At 42.3% G+C, this 25,974-nt stretch overlaps 1 protein-coding gene across 1 annotated transcript; it reads left to right on the forward strand.

Annotated features, from left to right (window-relative positions):
- Positions 1–508: 508 nt before the first annotated feature.
- TMEM64 (transmembrane protein 64) lies at positions 509–12,106 on the forward strand. Its single transcript, XM_075141514.1, has 3 exons — positions 509–1,288; positions 6,947–7,102; positions 9,533–12,106. The coding sequence occupies exons 1-3, from the start codon at positions 524–526 to the stop codon at positions 9,725–9,727; spliced, it is 1,116 nt and encodes a 371-aa protein (XP_074997615.1). The 5' UTR covers positions 509–523; the 3' UTR covers positions 9,728–12,106.
- Positions 12,107–25,974: the final 13,868 nt, after the last annotated feature.

Genomic DNA, 25,974 nt, shown 5'->3' on the forward strand with positions numbered 1-25,974 from the left:
GCCGAGCCTCCTCCCCCTCCGCTGCGAGCGGCGCCCGGGCTGCCACATCGGCACCGCCGCTCCGAGAAGGCGCTTCCCGGAGCGGAGCGGGAGCCCAGCGCGCCGGGAGATGGAGCCCCGCTGCCGCGGTTGCTGCTGCCACCGCCGCTGCCGCCCCCCGGGACTCGCGCTCCTCCAGGGCCGCCGCTGCCACTGCCGGGACGGAGAGCGCGGCGCCGCCGCCTAACGCCGCAGCCCCGGCGGCGCGGCCGAGGGGGGAGGCATCGCGGAGGCTGCCGCGGCCCCTCCGCCCGCTGGGCCCGCGCGGCGGCGGCGGCGGCGAAGCGCGGCCCCCTCCTCCCCGCCCTCTCCGCTGCCGCTTCCCCGCCCCCGCCCGGCCCTCGGCTGGGCTCCGCCGCCGGGAGCCGGGCCATGGCGGGGCGATGAGGGAGCGGCCGCCCCTGCCCGCAGGCTGCGTGGGGAGGCGGGGAGCGACGGGGCTGGGCGGCTCGGCGGCGCTAGAGCCGGGCGGCGGGGCGGGGGGATGTGGGGCGCGGGGGCCGCGGCGCTACAGCTCCTCTCCCGGGCCGTAAAGCAGGCGGCGGCGCAGGGGCCCCGGCAGGACCTGGGCCGCTGGCTGTCCCGAGCCGCCGGGACGGCGGCAGGAGGCGGCGGCGGCGACACCGTCGGCTTCGTCCCGGCGGAGGCGGCGGGGGCTGGTGGGCTGCTGCTGGGGCCCTACGCGGAGCAGGGCGGGCTGCCGCCGGCAGAGCTGCTGCTCTGCCAGCTGCCCCAGGCGGGCGGCGGCGGGCCCGGGCTGGCCGAGGCGCGGGGCTGGCGCTGCTCCTGCTGCCTCCTGGGCACTTGCTGGTGCAAGAGCTGCCTCAGCGTGTGCGTCCTGGCGGCCCTCTGCTTCGCCTCGCTGGCCCTGGTGCGCCAGTACCTGCGGGACCTGCTGCTCTGGGCCGAGAGCCTGGACAGCCTGGCCGGTGTGCTGCTTTTCACCGTGGGCTTCATCATCGTGTCCTTCCCCTGCGGCTGGGGCTACATCCTGCTCAACGTGGCCGCCGGCTACCTCTACGGCTTCGTGCTGGGCATGGGGCTGATGGTGCTCGGCGTCCTCGTCGGCACCTTCGTTGCCCACGTGGCCTGCAAGCGGCTGTTGGCCCACTGGGTGCGGGCCAGGATCCAGGGCAGTGAGACGCTCAGCGCCGTCGTCCGCGTCGTGGAGGGCGGCAGTGGCCTCAAGGTGGTGGCTCTGGCGCGGCTGACGCCGATCCCCTTCGGGCTGCAGAATGCCGTCTTCGCGGTGAGTCCCGGCCCGGGCCGTGCGCTGCTGCCCAGCAGCTGCGGCCAAGGAAGAAGCTGTGGCTGGAAGGACAGCTTGCAGCATAGTGGCCGATGTCACTGGTGGAGGTTGCCTCCTTTCCTGGGAAGAAACCTTGGTTTCTTTCTCTTTTAACGACAGTAGAAGCAACCCCCCTGCCTTCTCTTGCTAGTGGCTCTACCGTGCTTGCGGAGGGACGGCAGGCAGGTTCTCCAGGTGCTTTGTGCACTGGCATTGTGTTAGAGTTGCTCTTTGGCTTTTGAGACTATGTTCTGGTGTTAGAAAGAAGCACCAAGGAGCTGCGTAGCAAAATCTGTGGAGAGCTCAACAGTTTTAAAGTGCTTGTGTTTTTAAAGTGATCTGAGTGGGAGGAAAAGTTGTATTTTTAAGCAGTCTTGCCAGATCTCCCTCAACTACTTAACATAAATAACCATATTGGAAAGAAAGAAGTGGACAGCTTAAAATTCTTGCTCAGTTTGGTTGATGTTTGTAGTGTACGTGTAGCAAATCCATAAAGAGTGTTAAGTCCATGCACACAAGAGAGGTCTCGCGTTTTGGGCAGAGCATTAAGATGTAGGCTCAGAGCTGAAAAGGGACTTGGTACACCGGAGTGGTACTGAAAGTTAATTTAAACTTGAGTTTGCAAAAGGGTTGGACTTGCTTTTCTTTCTACTTTTAGATGAAGATTGGTACATTCTTTAAGAATAATTATTTACAACTTACGATCTTGCTGTTCTCTTTGATCATCTTGAAGGAGGAAGTAAAGAAAAACATAGAAGGTACTTTGAGTACCATCATGCTGATGATGACAATTTCTGAGTGCTTTGTCCGAAGGATCTGGTTTTGGCTGTGTGTTATGCCTCAGTTGTGTCTGCTAACTCGGTGAAATCAAAACAAAGCAAACCAGATTGTGAAATATTTTAAACTTTTAACAGTAACCCGTATGTTCTTTAACGTAAGAGACCCTATAAACAAGTGTTTCGGTCTGCCACTTTCCTATAGCACGCTTTCTGCCCCCATCAGCAGTCCTGATCCTGTACCCTTCTGAAGCGCTTGCTTAATTTTGGCAGAATCACCTGGTTGAAATGAGATCACTGAATACCAAATTTCTTATTTAAGAAAAAAATTAATCCACATAATTTTTAGGGGTTAACACCCACATCAAATATTTAAAACTGCTATGCATGAAACTGTGTGTGCTGGGGCATTTGTCTCAGGAGCTGCAATCTGCCCATGAAAGCTGTAGCAACTTATACTTTCTTTTTAAGCAGATCCTTTAACTATTTCCTTGTTATGAATGAGAAGACCCTCAGCTGTTTTATTTATTTACCTATATTACTGCCAGAGTGAGGAAGCTTAGACCCGTGCCGCCGGGAGCAGAGTACGTCCTGGAGCCCGAGGTCCTGGTGTAACAGATAAAGCTTCTGCCGTAGTGTGACCCTGCTAAAGTGGGGAGAGCTGTTGTGCTTCGGTTGTTTACAGCTTCTGGGTGTCACCTGAAGTAGTCAGCAGATGTTGTAGAGCAGTATTGGATCTGAAGAACTGACCAGAGAATTACCGAATTAAAATGATTTCCTTCCTGGCATAACCATTCTGTTGGAAACACAATTCAGCAGAGTATTCAGGCCAGTGCGATATTAAAATGATGCTGTAAATCAGTGTTTTGTGTTCTCTAAGTACTGCAAGCTAAATAATTTTCTTTCCAAGTGGAAGGTTTCAGTGTTAAAATAACAGATAGGAAATGAGATGAAACCAGATTCTTGACTATACCAAATAACTTGGATGTTGCCTGCTAAAATTAGTTTGGGTTGCATTTATTACTCTGGATTTATTACTTTGCAGCATAGTCAAATAGGGCAAGGTGTGTCCAATTTTTAACAGAAAACATTTAATATGAACTACTAGATTACTGAAAAATAAAAACGTTGCATGCAGATCGGGGAATTCAAGGCAGTTTCTCATTGTGAGTCAAGTTTAAGCTATGTATAGAATATAAAATTCTACCTACACAGACCGAGCTGTCATTTCTTTGAAATCTGACTTATTTGAAAACTTAATGCTCTACTTGCATTTAAAATGCGAGGGGACTTGACATGCCCTAACCATCTGTCCATTCCCCATGTTAGCAACCTCAGCAATGAATTTGAAAAGGATTGCTCTTAATAGTAGGGGAAAGAACAGTGAACTTAAGAAAACCTACGCATCTTTAATTTTCCAGCAGTCTAGTCTATGCGGGTTTTCTATGTGCATGTTTATAAGTAAACTGGAGATACTGCGAATGCTTAAAGGAGAGGTAAGGGAGGATGTGACACATGAGGTCCAGGACAAGGCATAACCTTGATGTGAGAGGGGTCATCTGCAGGGCTGGGATGAATGGGTTTCTACAAGCATTTGTTCAGTGGCGTGTACCATCTGCTGAGGGTTTTCAGGAGGTTGAATTGCAGGGGAACGTAGAGAAGGAAGGAAGAGCTTCCTAGCATTTGATTAGTGATGGGATCATATTATCTGAAACAGCACTAGAAGAAAATTAACACGAATTTCAGTTTCTCACCAGCCAGACATGAACATCTTCCTTCTTAAGGTCATTCTGCTGCTCTTTGGGAAAGCACTGATAGTTGGAGCACTGGGGTAATGCATTTACTTGCCTTTCTGGAAGACCTAGAAACTTCTTAACTGAAAGCATGTTTGTATTTCTCTTTGAGTGGGTTTTGCTTAATTGTTGCTCCTGAGATGCCAGGGTGGCCTGGGCCGCTGGGGTGGCCTGATAGCTCTTATTGAAGTGTTTGCCCACGCATAGCCCTCTCCCCTTGGCAACTCTGACCGTTTTGAAGGCAGGTCTGTAAGGAGGCCTGGTATGCAGGTTATCACCTCCTTCCCCCTACTGGGTCCCTGGAGCTAGATTTATGCAAACTGATTATTTGTAGTACCAGGTAGATCAGTATTCACATTTGTTCTTTCTCCTCTGAGAGGAGTATTGTGTGGAAGAAATAATGCGTCCAAGTGTGCATCTCTGGTTTGAGAAATGCATGCAGTGAAATCAGAGTTCAAGAAATGGTACCTGCTTTGCAGGAACAAGCAGGCTGCTTACTCTGCTTGTTGGAAAGTTGCTAGCTGTTTTTTGTTTTGTTTTTTTATTCTCTACCTGTTTGAGTTTTTTTGTTTGGTGTGGGTTTTTTTTTTTTGAGAAAGTAAAGAGCATCAGAATCGTCCTTTGCTCTCAGTTGCTAAGCCTACCTGATCTGAAACACGGGATTTCGTAAGTTGAGGGGAGAGAAGTGTGCTGCAATCCCCAAAGGCATGTGAGCCCCAAACAAAGTCCTGACACAAACGTTTATTCTTTGACAGAACTGAACCAAAGATGTCAGCTGCAAAGAATACACAAAAGTTTTACTGGACAAAGCCTGTCCAAGGGTTAGTGGGAGAATTTCTGGCTAACAGTCTTGTTACTGGTTAGGTAGTTCTTAATTTTATTTTAATTCATTGGTATGGCCTATAACAATTGCATTCGTGCTTGCGTTGGGATTTCACTGTTAATTTTTGCTGGCTTGAGCTTTCTGTAGAAACAGAGTCCTGGTAGCCTCTGTTTGGCAGCTTGGCCACGCGGACCCCAGTCTGGCAGGTTTCTATAACAGGTGAAGTTTCATAGAAGGAAAGACACGGAAAGCTGTAAGTTTTATTGAAAATTTCTCAGGTTTCTTAGGTAGGAATGCCGTCAATTTCCTATGCCTTCTGGGGGAAGGGATACCACTGTAGGTCTAAACCCTGCAAAACAGGAGTTAAAAGGGCACGTGCAAATTTCCCCCCCCCTCTCCGTGACTTTCATTTTAGTGGGAAGCACAAGTCTCAGTCCAGCGTGTCCCTTGTTTGGAAACAGTCTCTCTCATGGCCCAGGAGGTCCAGTTGCTTCAGGACAGATCCAGATGTGTAGACGTGTTGCTCTGCAACAGAAGCGTCCTTAATATGTATACAGAAATGAAAGAGGTGCCCGGGAGTGTTAAAACAATCTTTGGGAAGTTTCCCAGCTCCATTAGATTTAATGACAGTGTCCTACTTAGCAAATCTTGCCTCAGCGTTAGTATTTCAGAGACTTTTAATAGCAGTTCCTTCATTCCCTTGGCAATATGGGAAGTTTCGGTTGTGCATTCTTACTACATGGCCCAGATTACTATAATGTTTTGTTTTTTTTTTTTAAAAGTAAAGAGCATCAGAATGGTTTTTAAAAAAAAAAGTAAGTCTTTTCAAAGCATCGGTCAAATATGAAGTTCTGACATAATTGCATAGTGCTTTTTCATTAGAAATCTAAATTAATCTTGTATAGAGAGGGAAATGTATTATTTTTGTTGCTCGTATATATTTCAGTCTGAAGGAAGTGTAATTTGCAGTGTAAAGTTTGGAATTGGCTTATTGGATCTTGTTCTAGTGAATTATTCTTAATCTTTGTGCTTCATTGCATTCTTCTCCTCCATTGCCCTTCCTTCTTCCCAAAAACTTTCCACTGATGGTGCTTAGAGCTCTGAGAATTCAGCACTGTGACTTTCATAGTAACCAAAGTTTATTTTAAGAATAGCATAATGAAATGAGTAACTTTGCTGCTATTCTCTTGTCTTCGACATCGTACAAAACTGTCAAGGTCAATAATTTTCGTATAGGCTCCCAGTGTTAGGGGCTGTTCTTAATTAGAACTTGTTTTATTACTATGTGATCAACTGAATTGTCTGGAAAATTCCTTAGACTGCTTGTCTCAAAATTGCCTGTTTCATACTCATTTTTAACCCATAGTTTCCTCCTGTTTTCATTTTTCCTGCATAAATATCTTTTGGCCTCTTGGCTCTTGCATTTAGTATTTCCCAATGGCTGCTGATACTAATTTAGCTGGTAGTGTACTTTGTTCCCATGTAAACTGTCCACATATTGACTCAGAACAGAAATTTCACAGCAAAGAGAGGAAAATATCTTGAAGTATTTTTAGTGTTTTTTCCAGAGAAACTAACAAAAGCTATAGCCGTGTGTACTGTTTTGATAGAAAATATCTTTGATAGAGAATCTTAATGATACCCAAGTATGTTGCTGATAGATAGATATCACTGCTGGAGATCACTGATAGATATATGTATCTTGAGGGGTATGTAACTTCCCTTGCACAGGCAAATTATATTTGCTATTCTGTTCACCTAGATCATATTTAATACAGTGACATTTTGAACAATTACCTCTTTTATTAGTTGCCATACATGTTAAAAGGAAAGCAAATAGATTTTTGCTTTAGCCCTTCACATTTGATAAAGTAATTTCTTCCCACGAGCAAATTCTCATAAATTGTAGGGCTCCGTTCACCATGGAGAAATAAACACCTCCAATGAACAGTGTAATTGCATCCTTCGTTAATGACTTTTGCACAGAGGTGTTGTGTAATGTAAGATGAAATGAAATAAAACCTAACTAACTTTAAAAAGGCCAGATGAAAACTAGCCACATACCATTTTATTCTATTATCTTAGATTCACACACAGTGGAAAGTTTCAGTGAAGGAATGTGAGAAATTTTTTCGTTGTTTTGCAGGGATGGTTGTGGGAGCGGTTGTTTGTGCACATAGATTGTGTTGGAGCTGTGCTCGATTTCTTTACGCTGTCTTTTACTCAGATTACAGATTTGTCACTACCCAACTACCTGATGGCTTCTTCAGTTGGGCTGCTACCTACTCAGCTCCTGAACTCATACTTGGGCACTACCTTGCGCACCATGGAGGATGTGATTGCAGAACAAAGTGTTAGTGGCTATTTTATCTTCAGTTTACAGGTAAGTTAAAATGATTGCTTTCGTAGACCTTGGTAACAATAATGTCAATACATCTTGGGGGTAGGCCTTGAGTCTGAGACCATTACGAGCATAGAGGTCATGAGTATTTCAGAACCAAATTATGTATTAAAACCTCCTCTGACAGCATCAGTACTTCAGACTGTGTTTGAACAGCAGTTTACCATGGTTTGCAGACTTTCAGTTCGTACTGCAGTCATTTATCTTCCTCAGTTTTTACAATCGTAAAGCTGATGTTTAACAATGCTAAGATATAAAACTAAGTCTAGGACCATTTTAAACCTCCCTGAAACTTGTGTGTTCTTAAATGGAACATACAATTTATAGGCTTCATAGAACAGGTTTATGAGTATTAAAAATGCCTTTGTAAATGTGAGGTCAATAGCCACAATAGATCAGAGAGAAAATAAATGGTTACTTGATCAGCTTTCATTTTAGTCATGAAATGTTATTTCCAGGGTAGTAGTTTTTAGTGGTCTTTTCCTCTTTTTTCCCACTAATGGTTTATTTTTAAATGACATTGACTCTCCTTTGTAGATTATATAGGTTGTAACATAACTGTCGCTCAGGTAAGTGCTAGCTGGAGAGGCTGGATGTTTGAATAGGAGTGCTCATCTCCTTGAGAGCAATCCTTGGGACCTGACTGAATAAGTCAAGGGGCGCCTGTTAGTGGAGGAATTACTTACATTCTCCCACTTTCTCTCAGGCATTTGCCTGGTGCTTTGCCTGGCTGGGCTTTGATGGGACTTTGATTTAGTAAATAGCTGTGAAAATCCTTCACACTTCATGGCTGTCTGTGTGTATATATTTTTTAAATTACTCATCTAGGGAGCTAGGCTACTGGTAGTAGTATTTCTAAAACCAGTCAAATTTAAATATTTAGGTAAGCTTTTAGAATAGGATTTTTCCTATATATTCAGAACTTGGTGTCCACGGTTTCTTTTTGACTCTTACATTGGCCAGCTTTTGAAATGTATAACTTGAATTAGTTAGGAACATCTTTTTCACCACAAGGATAGTCAAGCAGTGGAGCAGGTTGCCCAGAGAGGTGGTGAAATCTCTATCCTTGGAAGTTTTCAAGACCTGACTGGACAAAAGTCCTGAGCAACTGGGTCTGATCTTGCAGCCAGCCCTGCTCAGAGCGGCAGGTTGGGCTAGAGACCGCCAGGGATGCCTTCCAGCTGCAATTATCCTGTGACCATACTTGTCAATCATCTTACTCGGTGATATTCTAGCATCTTTTATGCCATGCTAACAGATGTTTTAAGTAATAGTCCTTAGTATTAAAGAAAACATAGCCCTACCAATTAATAATGATGTTCAGATTTTGGACTCAAAACTTTAGGTTCTGTTGTAAACAATATAACCTTTTTGGTTTTTTGAAAAGAAGTTGCAGATTCCAGCTAGTTTCATAAAACATTCTTAAAAAAGGCAGAGGAAATCACTTCTTTCAAAGGGACTTTCACTATGAGACAGCTTGATTTTTATTTGAAGATTGTATTTTTTTTAAGGAGGATCTCGGCTGAAAACTTCACTGGTGTTTTATTGAAACCAAAGGCTGCCTCTGGAGAGTGCAGTGCATACCAATGTCATTGAATGAGTAATTTCTAAGCAAAAATTGTTCAGGTTTATTCCTGATAATTTTTGTGGTGAAAGTTCAAAAATTCGTAGCAATAAATTCAGAGCAAAAACTGGAACTAAAGCCCTAGTTTTGGACAATATTTCCTCCTTAAAACAAACAAACAAGAAACCCCCACACCACCAACATCCTGTCCGCTCCCTGAGCCATCCTTGAGAAACCAAGTTCTTCCCATACAGACTACTGTAAGTCACTCAGAAACTCTGATTCTGTCCTATTTAGCCCTGGTACCCGAGAAGCACAGTGACACTGCTGCTCTCTGCCATCTTCCACACCAGAGGGGCAAGGACAAAAAGTTTTATTTCCTTGACTGCATCATCCTGTGTCTCTGCTGTTTTGCAAGTTGCAGATGCCCAGAACAATTTTAAGCAATTATTCATTTGGTACATGGAAAACAGCCCTTTTGACTTACAGAAATACACCATGTCATTTCTTTGTGGAGACATTTTTGCCAAGGGAGAAAGTGAAGGGATAGCTTTCTAACAGGTATGTGGATGGCAATGGAAAGAAAGAAAATATCTTTTCAATTCATATCAATATTTAAGTTCTATGTAATGTCTATGTTCTGATATGCTAGTTATGTTGTTAGCATATGTAGGTTTAGAGCCACTCATTGTTCATCTCCCTTCTAATGTCTTGCCTGGGAAGCATTGAGTCAACAGATGCCTCCATGAATCTGTGTGTCGATGACTTTTTGTTTTGTTCAGAACAGTTGCTTTGTATTCATGCTTACAGCTTATACGGCCTACAACACTCTTTTGTTTTATTTGCAGATTGTCATAAGCATAGGACTTATGTTTTATGTCGTTCACCGAGCTCAAGTGGAACTGAATGCAGCTATTGTAGCGTGTGAAATGGAAATGAAGACATCGCTTGTTAAAGACAGTCAACCGAGCATCAGTGGCTCAACCACATACTGCAACAAAAGGACAGTAGCATTCTCTGGAGGAGGTGTCAATATTGTGTGATTTCAAGTATTAATAAAGTAAGGTTTTGTGAACCTAAGCTATTGCCTAGAAATGTCTATGGACAATTCAACTAGTTTTAAAAAAAAATTACATGTGGTTACAGGTTGTACTGTGGCACAAACCAACTGACCAGCTCTTCAATTGCACATGGGGTGACTTCTAGCAAGAAAAGAAAGATGGTGAAGTAACTTAAGATGTAAATGCAAATTTGGCTGCACCTTTGGTCATTTATTATGCCTGTCATGGCCTGTAGTCTGCACTTTAGGTTTTTTTCTTTTGCTCCTATAAACTGAGAAATGCTTCTATAAACTGAGAAAAGTAGCACAGAGGTAAATATTTTTCTGCTTAGCATTATTTATAAGGCTGAATAATTATATGTAGTAGAATTTTATTACAGATAAAGATGAACGAGAAAGTACGCAATTCAGTGTATGTTATTCTTGAATATGCTTTTGCTTTGGAATTGCTTCCAGAACTTGGAGTGTATTATTTAGCTAATGATGGGACCATTTGGCTTTTCTTTCAGTTTTGATTTTAAAAAAAGAGAACCCTATATAAAGTTTTGGTTGAATGTATTTTTGTAAGTCATTAAAAATGTTGCAGAGCCATGCATATGTATTCACACAAGCTTAAATCCTACATTGTGGGACTGAAGTGCTCTTAAATAACATTTTAAGTTACACTGTGTAATATGCAAAGTAAAAGGCAAAATACAGACGTTATAATAGATTGCAGTGTCTATTTGAAGGAGACTTAATGAATTAACTGTTGCATTGGTTTTACCACCTTGGTGATTGTAACAAAGGGCTGTTCCACATTAGTCCTATTTGTAATATTTTTAATTGTTAAAAGGATGGAGTTTTTCAACTCACATGACTGCATGTAATAAGGCTTCCAGAACAGGGAGCTAAATCTCTCCTGTAAACAAAATGATGGGATACTGGCAGTACTAATTTTACATGAAGGTGGCCTTTATTTTGTAAGTGAATCCCCCCTCCCTTTAAAAAGCTTTAAAAATTCACTTTGGTTGGCATGTTTTTTTTCTAAAAGTTTTACATTTTTTAAAAGACGCAATCTATTATAAATTTCATCAGAGTGAAGAAATGAAAACTAGAGGTTCTCCTTGGAAAAAGAAATAATCCAGTAATGGAGGAGGACAGTAATGTCTCTCAGACTCAGGAATTCTGACTCCATTTTTGCGAGACAACACTGTATTGGATAATGCTCCTTTTACGCATGCTGTGGACTATTTTTCACTGCGTTTGAATAGACTGGATAACCCGATAGTAAATTGTGTGTGTGTGCAAAAGGAAAACAACAATAATGCCTGAACATGATGTCTTGTATGTATGAGTTTCATGTAGATATACGTACCAATACTCAATTGCTCAAACACATGCAAGTCATCTGATAAAAATAATGTAATGTATTGCTTATTTTGTAGTTATTTTGTGTAAGTTTTTAAGGATGCTTTCAGTCTTCAAGATTTTTTTGTTATTTCCTAACAGTATGACTGTGCCTCCTTTTTGTAAGGCTGTTGTTGGGTTCAGGCATTTTTGTCTTGTTGAGAATAGGAGGACTTCAAAGTTGTTGGAAAGCAGAGATTTGATAGCCTGTAACAGTCTTACTGTAAGGATGTATGGTACTCGCATAACGTGACATCTATGCATTCCTTGAGTGGAAGTTCAATTTTGTTCTTTAAATATGTATCCTTTGCAGACCGCTTTTCTTGGGTCTTGTGACCTAAGAAACTGAACTAGTTAAATGAAACAACAAAGTTCAGATTATCTCCTTTTTGTTGTTTTGGGGTTTGATTTTTTTTTTTTTTGGTTGGTTGGTTTGTTTTTGAAAAAGCAATCTGTATATACCAGGAAGTGTTCATTTACACATCTCTGCCTCTGACAGCTCCTGTGTGAAAACAAGAGAGCCAGATAACTTTTTGATGGCGTTATTTGTCATCATAGTATAATTAAGCCCTTTCTTAACTAAAGGTTTTTTATTTTTTTTTTGTTTCTTGGAAAGAACAATCCTTCAATAAGTGAACGGATTTGAACTTTGCTCCATCTTGCCAAATCAACAATAGTGTTTTGAAGAGGGTATCTCTTTCTTTGCTTTTTTAAACTAACTTAAGGTTGTATTGATTATTTGAGAACATTTCCCAAATATGTATTTTGGAGTGCTTTTATTTCCATGACATTTTGTAACCAGAGTAACTTCACTATGTGAACACTTTTGTAGTATGGAATTAGTTCTTAAGACTTTTGCATTTTGCTTGATACTTGTAATATTTGTGTACAAGTTAATGGGAAATGTGCATTAAAAGGAACTTTTCTGTACCATGCCAATCATAATTTTATACAATAAATTCACTCAAATTTCTTTAAAGGAATATGTATTAAATGTTTAGGTTGCTATGAAGTAGTTGGAAAGAAGGTGCAGTGAAGTGTCGTCTTTATGTATGCATGCAAAGATAGTTGTCTACGTTAAAAAAGTAACAAGTTAGGATTTAAGGATGAAGCCCATGGGTGGGAAGTTACTGACAAGGGAAAGACACTTGATTTTTATTTTTTTTTAAATTAAATTAAATACATGCTTAATTCTGTTAAATACTTTGAAGGTTAGGTATTTGTAGCTGCGTTTTTGATAGAAGAATAAGCTTATGAGAAATGCACTACTGAACCAAAAGAGGATTGATATTTTTGAATGTAAAAGTGATGATTTTTTTTTTTAGATAGTCTTCCTACCTAGTGTAATTAAAAAATAAGAGTATGAATCCAGTTTAAATAATACGTGGTAAGTTACCTTCATGAATATTTTCTGAGTTGTCATGATGGTGAAATTTCTGCATTTTGTATATGAAATGTACCTAAATTGCTGGTCATATAGAAGAAGGAATCTCTCTCAGCTGTGTGGCACCAGTTTTCCTTCCTCCTCCTTGTGGTAAGTGCAACTGTGTAATAAATTTGTTGAAATTTAACTTTATACTAAGCACCTGTGAGGAAAACCCTTTTTTGTCCAAGAGCTTTACATACTCTTTTCATACTGATTTTTGCACAATAACTTCAACAAGCGTTGCTGAGGTCAGGCTTGAAGAATGGAAAAACTGCTCTTACATGGTGTGTGGCTGGTGTCACGTATCGGATCCTTTGCATTCATTTTCAGCTTTCCACCTGAGGCTGGTATGGTTTGGATTTTGACTGACCAAGATTCTCGGAGTCATCAGTGGCCTTGCAAATAATCTAGGATATGATGCTTAAGATGAAATACTATAAATGTATTCCCATTCACTCTGTGGTCATTCTTAAGGACAGAAGCAAATAGCTCGAGTGGTTCTGTGACAGGCTTCCTCGCTATAATAAATTAAAAGTTGGTACCAGTCCCATCTACATAAGATGATGATGGTTTGGGATGAAGGAAGAATAGGAAATCAAGTGCAGAGGGGAAGCTGATGCAAATTCTGCCTCTGCTGGGGAAAGCAACTCATCCCTGTCCTCTCCAGTCCCGCAGAATTACAGTGATGTGCCTGGCAGCACAGGAATGATGGGTCTAACACATCCTCTCTTCATGGACATTAGCATTTGTCTCCCACTATCCTGCTGCATTGATTTTTAATTTATATTAATTTGTTAGTGATAAGTAGCAAGAAATAACTGAGTCTGCAGTTTCAATCCTGTCCCTTTCCTCCTTCAATAGATTATTCTGTCGTATTGCTAAACTTAAAACTACATTTTAATGAAGTCTTATGTTCATTAATGTAAATTAAGTCGTCCTTGCTAGCCAAGGGACTAATGTGTAGTTGGTTGGATCTGGATTCTCGGTTCGTTTGGAAAATTAGCTGGGCAAGATTTGCTGTTGTGAGCGTGCAAAGTCCTCTAACTTTCCCTCTAATTATCTAGGACTTTAGATACATTGGGAAAGAAATAAGCAGAATAGGTTTATTATACAGTTTTTTGTTTCTTTTGTTTTGTTTTAGAAAAAAGGTTACTAGCAAGATAGCAGAAGAAGGATTTGTTTCGTCCTGATCCTGGGATGTGGATACTGGATGTCATCTTTTTTCATAGATGGGAATGTTGCCAAGATGTAGTAATGTAAGCTTAGGTGAGTCAAGGTAATTAGGTGCCCGCTTTGGTGAAGAGGATGTAAAACCTGTATCTTCAGGTTATCATGGCAAGTCTTTTTTTAATCATATAATCTACAGACCAGCACAGTTTGGCATTGGTGGCTGCATTGAGTTGCTTCCCACCCTCTGCATCTGCAGGAGGGGGAATCTAGAGAGCTACAAGTCTTTCAAGCTGAAGGGCAAGAAATAATAGTCTGAGCACAGTGAACACAGTTTGAGGAGGTTAAATTAACCCTAATGTTGCCAGAGCTGTGAATACATATAAGTGCCTTGTTTTTGTTTTCCTAACTGCCGAATCCTTTGACGGCTTCTGCTGCTTTCCACGGGAGGGTAGCTGGGTGGCCTCACCTGGAGGTAGGTCAGCATTTTCTCTTCTGGAGAATTATAGCATGCTTTGACTTTTGGACCTCTTAACTTCTGAAATAATCTTTTGACAAATTTTGCTGACATTTCTCTAATTAGAATGGTTTAGTTTGTCCAGTAAGAGGGCAAGATCAGCTGGAGTGCAAAGATGTATATACCAAGTGGTCTTCATGCATGTGCACCTGGCCTGAGCAAGAACTTCTGTAGGGCAATGTGCATGAGCTCAATTTGCTGAATGTGAGGTGTTTCCCTCTGTTCCCAGTGAGCTATAACTGTTTCCCTTAAAGGCTGTGGGTGGGAGGAATAAAGGAAGCAAAGGCCTGTGTTGATGGACTATTCTAATAGCAAATTTTCGCTCTCTGCCTTAGAAACTTGATTGCTTAAGATCACTAATATTCTCCATTTGATGTGAGAAATGGTAGGTGGTGAGGGAATAGACTAATGAATTCTCTGACTGTGATTTTTGTGAGGGAGTAACAATTTGCTTCAGTACGCAATGAAGCACCCAGATGGTAGAGGGGTGGGTTTTTTGTTGGATTTTTGGGGGTGGGGAGAAGTGGGGGTATGTACTACTGGAAGCAAATAATGCTGAAATGGCAATGATGTGAAGCTAATGCTGATTCTTTTGAACCTTGAGTTATTATGACTGTTTCAGATGTCTTTTACAGCTATGGGGAATAGTGTCTCAGAAGCAGCTAGACTAAGAGCTCTAAGTAAGAGCATCTCGGCTTCTGGAGGGCTGCTGAATACGAACCTCTGCCTCGAGGGCCTGCTTTTATAACCTGGGCTAGCAAAGTCCAAACCAGAAGCAGTGGATAGCTCTCAGAAGAGGAACATTTGTTGCTGCCCTTTTGATATCTTACGCAGCAGAAGTATATGGCAGATGGTTCGCCTGCCTGAAAGGCTTCCTTTTTGCCTTGCTCTGTTTCGCTTAGCTCAGGCGGTGAGGAAGAGCTGTGCACTCCCTGTTTGCTTTTCCACCAGCCGGGGAGGCAGGAGTTGCTGAGTTGAAGCCAGAAGTTGCTCTGTGTCTTTTGTTCTCAAACCACTTTCTGAGTGGCTTCCTTTCTCTATGCTCTAAAAAAAAAGACAAAACAAAAAACACCCAACAAAAAAAAAAACACCCAACACCACCCAAAAACCTTCAGGACTGGTAAAATTCATACCAGTAAATGAATGTCCTATATGCTCTCCTGCAGATGTAAACTGAGGAAGAAGATGATGTTCTGTGTTCAGCCAGCTGTAGTAATCTCTTCCATGCTCAGCGACTCCTGCGCCAAATGAAGCTCTGCTGCTCAGCTTGCTGAGGGTGTAGTGTTTGGTAGCCATGAAGGGATTTGTCCTTGCAGCTTACACTGTATCGAATCACTGATTTCCAGTCGTCTTAACGTTGCACTGAATTTTAGGGTTTCAGAACTGTAGGAACAATAACTGCACACACATGTGCAGCTCCAATGTCGCACAAATTGGTACTTCACAAGCATTTTGTGTTCTCTGTTGCATTTTGCGGGAAGACTGCACTGGTTGTAATGTGATATGTGTCTCGTCCGGGTTTTGGCAAGAGTACAGTTAATTCCGTTTTTGGTGCAGTGAGTTGAACTGTATTCCACTGGATGTAGCACGCCTCTTCCCCCCTACCCCCATGCCAGCCACAGTAGTTTACCAGGTGTTGTATGGTTATCGCTTAATTTGCAGTCAAACAGAAGACTCCGATACGCGTATATGCTGGTCCAGCACTGAACAAGTCTTTTTCTGTGGCTGGCTCCTTTCAGCTGAGGAATCTGTCTTTTTTCCAGCTACATCAGTCAGTGTAATGAAAGACATTCTCTCTCCTTGCAAACGATGCTTCCTTAGATTAAGGTGGTTATGACAGTGCTACTGTTCTTTCAAACAAGCTTTGAGATGGGAAAATGGCAGGGTCCGGAGGAAGATCCCTGGACTCCCCAGAGCTCCTGGCATCTGCACTGCGGGAAAGAGACTTGTGGTAATGAGTTTTTAAAATGTTTCCATAAAGAAGCAGTTTGAGACTGGAATTGAAAACTTAAAGGAGGAGGGGAAAAGTTGCAATTAGTGTAAAAGTATTAGTATACTTACCAGGAGGTAAAAATCCTGGCAGCTATAATTAGGCAAGGTTATTCTCTCTTTTTCAATGAGTCATTCCTTAGAGAATGTATTAAATGTATTTTATTTTTTTTAAATCCTTTTCACTTGTTAAAACCCGAGTAGAGAAAGGAGAGGGAGTCACAGAAGAATGTATTAACAATGCAGAAAATGCAGACTCATAAAGATTACTGAATATTAACCTTGAGGCAAGGCAGAAATTTGCTTTTATAAGTGGCAGGTGTGTTGGTACAAATCTACTTTTCTTCATTATATCCACTCTGATAAACAGTAAAGGAAAGGTAGCCACATAGTGAAGCATGGATAGATTTGTGTCATGGGGATTATATTCTCTTGGGGAAAAGTCCTTGGGGATTCAGTCTTTTAGGGTTGCGTGTAGTGCAGAAGTACCTAGCGTCCTCTTCCTGTGCTCCGTGTGGGCTGCGTATGAGCCGATTCTCAGAATCAGCCAAATGTAGCTGCAATAACATGGCATGAGCCCTCTCTCTTATCAGCACCTCTTACCAGCTTGAAACTTGAATAAAGGAAAGTCGGGAGATGCACCTGTATCTTCTGATAATGGATATTTTTATCCTTTAATGATATTTACAGTGTTTCAGGTACCTTTGATGGAAGCCCTGTACAGGTGGAATGTGTGATTGCATTTGCCTAAGTAAGAGCTGAGTTTTCTCCTAAAAATAACAAAAAACAAAACCAAAACCAAACAAACAAAAAACCAAAACCAAACAAAAAACCAACCAAAACTATTTCACCTAATATTTAAACATAGTCTTATCCAAGTTGGGAATTTCTGTCTCAAACAGGTGAGATCATATTGATCAGCTGAAGCTCCTCTGAAAAGCAGTTTGTCTCCAGGCTGTAGCATTATAGAGTAATGAAGATTGGAAAGGACCCCTGGAGGTCATCCAGTCCAACCCCTGCTCAGATCACGTCCAGTTAGATCAGGTTGCCCGAGGGCTTCGTCTAGTTGACGCTTGAATATCTTCAAGGGTGGAGGATCCACAAGCCTGGGAGACCTGGTCCAGTCTTTGACCATTTTCATGGGGAAAGAATTTTTCCTCATATTTGGTCAGAATTTCTCGTGTTGCAGTTTCCGTCTATTGCCTCCCCTCCCGCCACGGAGCACCACTGAGAAGAGTCTGGCTTTGTCTTCTCTTGCCTACCCGTTAGGTAGTCAAAGACAGCAGTTGAACAGGAGGTGGGAGCCACAGCTCCCTCAGAGGCACTTCTGCTGGTCTGCTCCTGCCTTGCCCTGGCCTGCAAGAGCCCAGCTGGAACAAGCAGAAGATGCTGTCGTGAGGGCTGGTGCTGGGGAGGTTGGTACCGCGACGGGGAAACTTGGCTGGGCAGACAGCAGAAGTGCAAAAGGTCATGTTCGTACATGCAGCCCCGCGGGTCCAAGAAATGCACAGTTCCTTGGAATTGTTGTGCCTCTGCAGTTGTAATGAAATGCACGCGCTTCACTTATTTACATTGCAAAATAGTTATTTGTGCAAGAAGATCATAGATGAGCAGAAAGGCCTCTCCAAATGCTGACCTGGCTAAGTTACAGCTAAAGAACAAATTAAAATACAAAATCCCAAGTGACATCAGACGAATTTTGTTTTTATCCCGCCGTTGAATATGCATTTTTTGCCATTTTATGGAGTAACTTCTTAGACGTGTCCCCAAAACTTGAGGTTTTGAATTGTTGTATTTAATTGCTTAAATGAAGTAACTACATCATATATTATTTCATTTCAAAATTTCCTTGTAAGTGCCATTGAAATTATTAAACTGTTCTTTTTAAATTATCAGCTTAAAGTAATATCAGGTAAAAATAATACCAGAATATCAGCTATTCAGAGCAGAATGTTTTTCTTTGTAGAGGTAAGTGTCTACAATAATGACACTTAATGCAAATGTCTAAACACTTGCAAATATGTTTTAAGTACTGTGAAATCGCTGTGAGTCATATGCAGGCCTGTGCAGTCCCAGTAACTGCTTTATCTTTTCTGTTGTTTAATGGTAGGGGGTATTTAACAGTAGCAGGACAACGGTAATGCTGCCAACACAGAAGAAAATAATTAGTTTGAACTTCTCAAAGGACACTGGAAGTCCTGTTGTGTGTAGTAAGTATTACATACCCAGAGACTAGTTTTCTAAAAGTGCTTTGGTGCCTTAAGGATGTGTGAAGCCACGTAGCAAGGGACTCCAAAGCACTTCAGTGCCCAGTAGCACTGAACATTTCTGGGTGATGTTTACCAGAGCTTCTGAAGGGTGATCCATGTCTTTGCCTTCTGACCTGCTAGCATCTGTATCGCTCTGTCTTGCCCAGTGTTCAGTGAGGCACAAGAGGATCAGAATGGGAGTGCAGCAGTTCCCTGATCCTGATTCCCACTGATTTCTGAGCTTGGCAGCTCTCGGGAATCTTCGCTCATTCTGAATCAACATACTGTAATAAAGGCGTCATGGCTCTTGCAGAGAGACTGTCTCTTGCTTAATTGCCTCAGGCATGCTTTCCTCTCGTTTGGGACAAAAGAATTAAAATTTTATATAAGTTTCTTGAAATCTTGCCAAATCCTAATCTACCTAGATGTCATCATTTAAATGTAGACTGCAGAACAAGCTGAGAAGTACACTGAATTTAACATGAATCACAAGTGAACACTGTGATTGTATTGAAACACTGGACAGTGAACCAGACCTGCTCCCTAGTAGCATCTTAAATGGCCCAACGTAAATCATGTGGGGCTTGTGAGCTAGAGCTGCGATGTAATGCAAAGCAAAAGTACTGCTTGCTATATATGGTCTTGCTTTGCTCTAGAGATCTCTCAGCATATGTCTGAGATAAGCCTGAAGAAGGTAGTGCTGACACATTTGCTTGTACTTTTTGTACTACATACAGGAAGAGAGAGGAGGCGTGGAACAAAGAGGTTAGGAAATCAGTTGTTCAGATATATATATATGAGGCTGCAGATTAAGTAGGCTCACAGACTTGTGATCTCAGGCACAGAGGCATTTTGGAATTCAAAATACATTTCTTCTTGCTCTGACCAAAGAAACTTAGCAGCAGTGCAATTTTAATCTGTAAAACAATTTTGTACACAGGGTTTTGTGGGACGCTGTGTCTGTGTGCACAGCTTAAAAGTCAAAAATCTCTTCTCAGATTCCTGTCCTTGCAAAATCAGCCTGAAAGTCTGGCCCCTGGGACTGCTTCTGCGAAACTAGCTCTGAGATGCTGCACTTCTGTCTTTGCAGGGGGGAACATCAGGAAGAAATACTGCCAAATCAGGCTTGTAATTGCAGTCAGTGGCATCCTAGTTTTAACCCCCATCACATTAGTTTTTCTAAGGATGTTTCTGATTCACAGCAGGTGAAGGGAAGCACTCATTGTTGAAGGCAGTGCCATTAGTTGCCAAAGACTGGCCTCTGTGTTGGTTTGGGATAAGTAATTATATCCATTTGGATATAATTCCTTTCAGTAGTCTGCAGCATGCACGATCAGTCTTCAGCTGCTATTTGGAAAGGCTGAAATTTTGCAATAAGAAAGTAGCAGCAATAAGCAATAAGAAAGCTTTATTATCTTGTGTCAATATTCTTCAATATTAACTTCACGTGGATTCCAAGAACTCTGTGTTATATTTAGATTTGTGTCCTCTGATGTATACTTCACAGTTTGGGGATTTAATAATAAATTAAAATACAGATGGCGCCCACTCTGGAACAAGTTGGATTATTTCATTGTCAGAGACTGGAACTGGAGCAGATAAAAGCAAAACCAGTTGTATTTTACAATTTAAGTATAATTTAATCTTATATAAATTTAAGGTTATTTTATCAGTATGTTCATATATTGATGCATTAGATCTCTAGCTCCTACTTAAAGGCTTAAGAAAATGCTTGGATGAAAAAGCAGTATGCTAAATATTCAAAACTGGAGGGGTGAGAGAGAACGCCCTGTATCTGATATCCTCCTCTTGTTCTGGGTAACCAAAAAACTCCCTCATTTTCCAAGTGTCTTCATGTGTTCAGAGTTTTAGATCTTACAAATCTAATAGGATGCAGGAACATTGCTTAAAACATTCTCTTTACATTCATCTTCAGAGATGGAAATAAATTCAACAAATATTTAGTCAATGTTAATAAAAAAGAATAATAGGAAAGAACCAGCTGTCTCTCCCTTCATCCCTCCTCCCCTTTGAATATACAGATGAAGTTCCAAGCAGCATTTCTGGAAAATGTCAAAGTTTGGAAACATGATGAAGGTCTGAATCCAGCAGAGAGGTCTGAACAGTAAGGTAAGTCCATGCATCTTTGTAGAACAATGGCTTAATAAAGTAGTGCAATATCCCCCAAAGAAAAATCCTGTGTTAAATGCCACATTAAATGAAATATTTTTAATCATTTCACTATCTAAATACCATTCCTTTAATAATCAGAATAATATTCAGTGGAGAAAAATTGCATAAGAAATAGCAAAAAGGTAGATTGATTCATTGTGGGCTGCAGAAGGTGAATCCCTCTATCCACCTCTTGTAGAACAGTATGTTACAGTCTAGGTCAGAATGAATTAAAAAACCCCACTGTTCACTAAAAATATAAGGACATTTTTAGGTAGGTAGGCTACGTGGAGGCAGACAGGCAGCTTTTTGTACAGTGCTCATTTTAAGCATCTTTCTCCCTTCCCCCATTTCCTACTCTCAAAATGGATTCTTTATATTGGCAAGGTCAATATCTGTTAAAGACTTTTATATTTGTTTTTTGAAAGGGACAGGGATTTCTGAGGATTAGGAATCTTTTAAACTCCCACAGCAGCAGGACTTGTTCCTGTTTTTCAGTGGAGCTGCTTCTCCTTTCACAGTAATGCTGTTCGCCTGGCTTTTCACTTGCAGCAGAAGAAAAGGCAAAGATCTGGTCAGCTGCCCAAATTTGCCTGTAATAAGAAAACAAATTGATGCAAGACTGACCATGATTTTTCTTTAAGAGGGATGCTTTAGGATAGAAAACCGCTTTATATTCTACCTGCTAGCTTGACCTATTTGTGTGCATGTCAGTATCATCTCTCTTTAGAATTAAAAAAACCCTCTGGGTCTTAATAGGAGCTTCCTCATGTTGATAACCAAGTTTGGCTAATTAACGGGAGAGATTGATTAGTGTGGTCAGGAGGGGGAGTTCTGGTCCACAGTTTGAATCTCCCTGACCACCTCTTCCCAAACAGGGATTTGTGCAGGAAAACACGTGACTATTGATCTTGGTAACCTTGTGGTCTGGGGCAGATGCAAGAAGCAAGGGGAATCACAACAAAAGTTTCTTTTCTTCTCTTTGATTTCTTCCGCTAATGATTTATTTCCACTGGAGTTATCTGAAGAGGAGCTGTACAGTTTGGCAAGTAGGTTGACAGGCCATAATTAACAGAGAGCTAGCCTGCAACTGTACTAATAAATTATGTCTGGGATGGTTTGCTGGCACTGAGCCGTAGCGTCATGAACAGTCCATGTCCATATAGCTAAACCCTCTCGTCCTCTTGAACAGGGTGGAGATGCCCAAACTGGGTGAATTCCCCAGCCATACTAACTCCCAAACCCAATTTGGAAGCTTTTTAGAAGAATGCAGGTTAGCCTGGGGACCCTGCTGGGGACTGTTTTAGTAATTCAGCAATGTAGTTGAGAAAGTGAATGCTTGAGATCTCTCCCTGTCACTTCTTAACTTCGTGGGAGCGAAGGGGTATTCCTAGAAGGACCGTTTCCATCAATATGTGGCACGTGAGCCCGCAGACCTCGGTCAAGCTGAGGCAGATGAATCTAAAATGGAGGAAGCATCTGCCAGGCAATGGGATCCTTCTCCAGCTGCTGAGGCATTGAGGGAAAACTCCCCTGTTCTCTGGAGAGTTACCAGGTTTTCCTTGCCAGGTATTACAATCCCATCTCCCTTCAGGCTGAACATCTCAATGCCAGCCTTTAGCCATAGAATCATTAAGGTTGGAAAAGACCTCTAAGATCATCGAGTAAATCTCACATGCCCACAGTTGTCCTGCTGGAATATAGACTCCTTCCTCTGGGGACAAAGAGCATGCTCTGAGAAACTGATTGAAAAAAAGGCAGATGCAAAGCGAAGCCTGGTCAAATCACCTTTGAAAGAGCTTAGGGCATGTGTGTGCTGTCTGGTAGAGCGTGCTAGGCAAGAAACAAGCACAATTTCCTCCTGCTGCAGTTGTGGGCTGCAGCAATACCACTGTAAACCCAGCTCAGTGGTACCATCACCCCCATGGTAACTCTCACGGTAAAGCCACGCTCAGATATTCTTTCTCCTGCTGACTAACTCTTTATGTCTCAAACAGTCTCATAGCTTGTGGGCTTCAAAAATTCAGGTCCCCACAAAACTAAGGTGTGTTTATTTACAAGCAAAGAAACCCGTCCTTCTGGGGTGTCATGGTTTAACCCCAGCGGGCAACTAAGCCCCACACAGCCTCTCACTCACTCCCCCCTGCTGGGATGGGGGAAGAATCAAAAGAGCAAAAGTGAGAAAACTGGTGGGTGGAGATAAGGACACTTTAAAAGGTAAAGCAAAAGCCAGGCACACAAGCAAAGCAAATCAAGGAATTCATTCACTACTTCCCATTGGCAGGCAGGTGTTCAGCCATCTCCAGGAAAGCAGGGCTCCATCACATGTAACGGTGACTTGGAAAGATGAAACGCCATCACTCTGAACATCCCCCTCTTCCTTTTTCTTCCCCCAGTGTCCTGGTTTCAGCTGGGATAGGGTTAAATTTCTTCCTAGTGCTGTGTTTTGGGTTTAGTATGAGAAGAATGTTGATAACACGCTGATGTTTTCAGTTGTTGCTAAGTTCCTTGTCAAGGACAGCTTCCATGCTACCAAGCTAGGCTGGGAGGGAGCATAGCCAGGACAGTTAGCCCAGCTGGCCAACGGGGTATTCCATACATTCCATGTGACGTCATGCTCAGTATATGAATGGTAGGCGTGTTCCAGGAAGTAGCAATCGCTACTTGGTTATCGGTCAGCGCGGGTGGTGAGCAATTGCATTGTGCATCACTCATTTTGTATATTCTATCATTATTATTATTATTTTCCCTTTTCTGTTTTATTAAATTGTCTTTATCTCAACCCATGAGTTTTTCTCACTCTTACCCTTCTGATTCTCTCCCTGTCCCACCGGGGCGGGGGGGGACTGAGCAAGCAGCTGTGTGGTATTTGGCTGTCTGCCAGGTTAAACCACGACACTCAGCTTTATATGCTGAGCATGACGTCATATGGTATGGAATATCCCTTTGGTCAGTTGGGGTCAGCTGTCCCAGCTGTGTCCCCTCCCAGTTTACTGTGCACCCCCAGCCTACTCGCTGGTGGGGTGGGGTGAGAAGCAGAAAAGGCCCTGACTCTGTGTAAGCACTGCTCAGCGGTAACGAAAATATCCCTGTGTTATCAACACTGTTTTCAGCACAAATCCAAAACACGGTCCCACGCTAGCTACTTTTAAGAAAATTAACTCTACCCCAGCCAAAACCAGCACATGGGGAAAGAAGGGCCCAACCACGGTAATAACACTGCACTGAAAGCAGGAAATCTGCGGTTGAGTCTCCCGTGTTTTGGGGGAAGTGTCTCTCAGCTTTTGTTCCTCATCTGTAAATAGAGATCGTTTCTGTTTTCTCACGTGGTTATGTTGTGTGCTTCTGACAGTGTGGGCTTTCTCACAGTGCAAGCTACAGACCCACTACGGGGGAATTCTGTAGCTGTGGGAGGACTCTTGGCACTGCTAGAATTATGAAAAGTAATAACCAGGTGTATGTAGCTTTCTAGATGATGGGGATTTGGGGATTTGCAATTCCTTAGAATATATAGAACACTCTCCCTGGAGGAATAACGATTGTATTTATGTTTCATTCCTTCAGTGTGCAAAGAACCTTTTCTGGTTTTAAGTAAGGAAGGGATTGATGCTAGAAGTTATCATATGACAAAATTGCTCGTAACAGCAGGGGACTGAACTCAAGGAAAAGGATGGGGGAAGCCATGTTTAGTCCAGCATGACTGCGATTTGGCCATGTGTTTGTGTTTGCATGTAGAATTTAATTACTTGTCTACAGCTATGCAGCACTGAATCCTGCAGAAATATGGTATTTGTATCGCCTCGAAAAGGAGATGCTAGCTATAAATGTGTGCTATGAAATACTCAGCACGCCTTCCTACTGCAGAGTTGTTTGTTGGTGTAACAGTGTCTCATTTGATTTCACACTCAATACGGTTTGTGCTAGATGAGGATGCCACATGGACAGCTGATGTCTGTCAGTAGCTGGCTTGGGGACTGAGAGTGGTGAGTAAAGGTAATTGCAAGTGTAATTAGATTCCAATTAGTAGCTGTTAAAGCATCTGCCTTCTCTAGCTTGTTTTCTCTTGCAGTATTACACAGTCTTCCTGGATGACAACCCAGAAACAGATTTAGTAAGTGCTGTGTGTTTCAGATGACTTGAAGCTTCACACTTCCACATTTTGTTGACTTTTTGCAAACCAAAGTATTTGGAGTTTTGGCAGTAACACAAGAAGCACATAATGAATAATGTCAGCCACGTGTAAAGCATGTATATTGATGCACCATCGCCTTTCACATTGTGCTATTGTCTTAAATAGCCACAGAAATATGAAAGGAAAATGTAAACAGCTGCCCCAACCTCCCTGATTTCCTGCAATCGAGTGCGTGCTCATGGGCACAAGATGTATTTGTTACTATCTGCAGGCCTAGTGCTGTGTTATCTTACCTCTCCAGCCCTTTTCTGACCTTTCTATACATGCCATGGTGGTACCTGACTGACCAGCCTGAACTAGTGATTCCTGCAAGACATTGGTTGGTTTCAGCTAGAGTCAATGGAGAGTAAGGCGACCATTTTGGGAGCTTAGCTCTGCAGTTATGGTATTGCCTGAGCATGTCTGTGTAGTCACATTGCAAACTGCGGTGCCTGAAAGGGGATGTCTTTATGCTTATATGTGAGAAATCTCTTATATAAAACACATACCCTTCATAAAGCTGTGAATATTTTTGTTTTTGAAATGTCTGAAACTGCTTTATATTCCTGCATCTTCCAGTGCCCACATTGATTGATAGGGAACACTGCAGCCCTCAGGATTATCAATCTACCAGTCAAATACCTTTTCTGCCTGCAGGTTAGGTTAGTACCAGTTAAACCAGGTCTGTGCTAAGAGGGGATCTGCCTAACCCTTATGTTGCTTCTGGGCAGTACAAAGCATGCTCTAGTATCTGACTTCTTGTACTGAACTTGGTTGTGCTCATATGTATATGTATATGTATACCTTCTGGGAGTGTTCACTGCAATGACCCTCAAACCAGTTACTCTGGTTGAGCTCATCTACCTTTAAGTATCTGGTTGTTTTGGTTCCCAGCACAGTCAGTGGAAATTAAAGTACAATTCATCTGATCGTATAAAAGGTGTCTACTTCAGGATGAAATGAAGCAGTCCCTGAACTGTTCTTGCTGTTCCTGCCCAGCTCCCTGCTCTCTGCAGGCCTATGGAAGGCTCTACGGTGACTTGGCTGAGATGTACGCTAGACATAACCCACACCTGATTCAACGCATCCCACCCCTTGCTGTCTGGAGCTTTGAGATCTGGAGAGTAAACTGTCTAATCAATATCAAAGA

Source organism: Calonectris borealis, chromosome 2, assembly GCF_964195595.1.
Source record: "Calonectris borealis chromosome 2, bCalBor7.hap1.2, whole genome shotgun sequence".
NCBI lineage: Eukaryota > Metazoa > Chordata > Aves > Procellariiformes > Procellariidae > Calonectris > Calonectris borealis.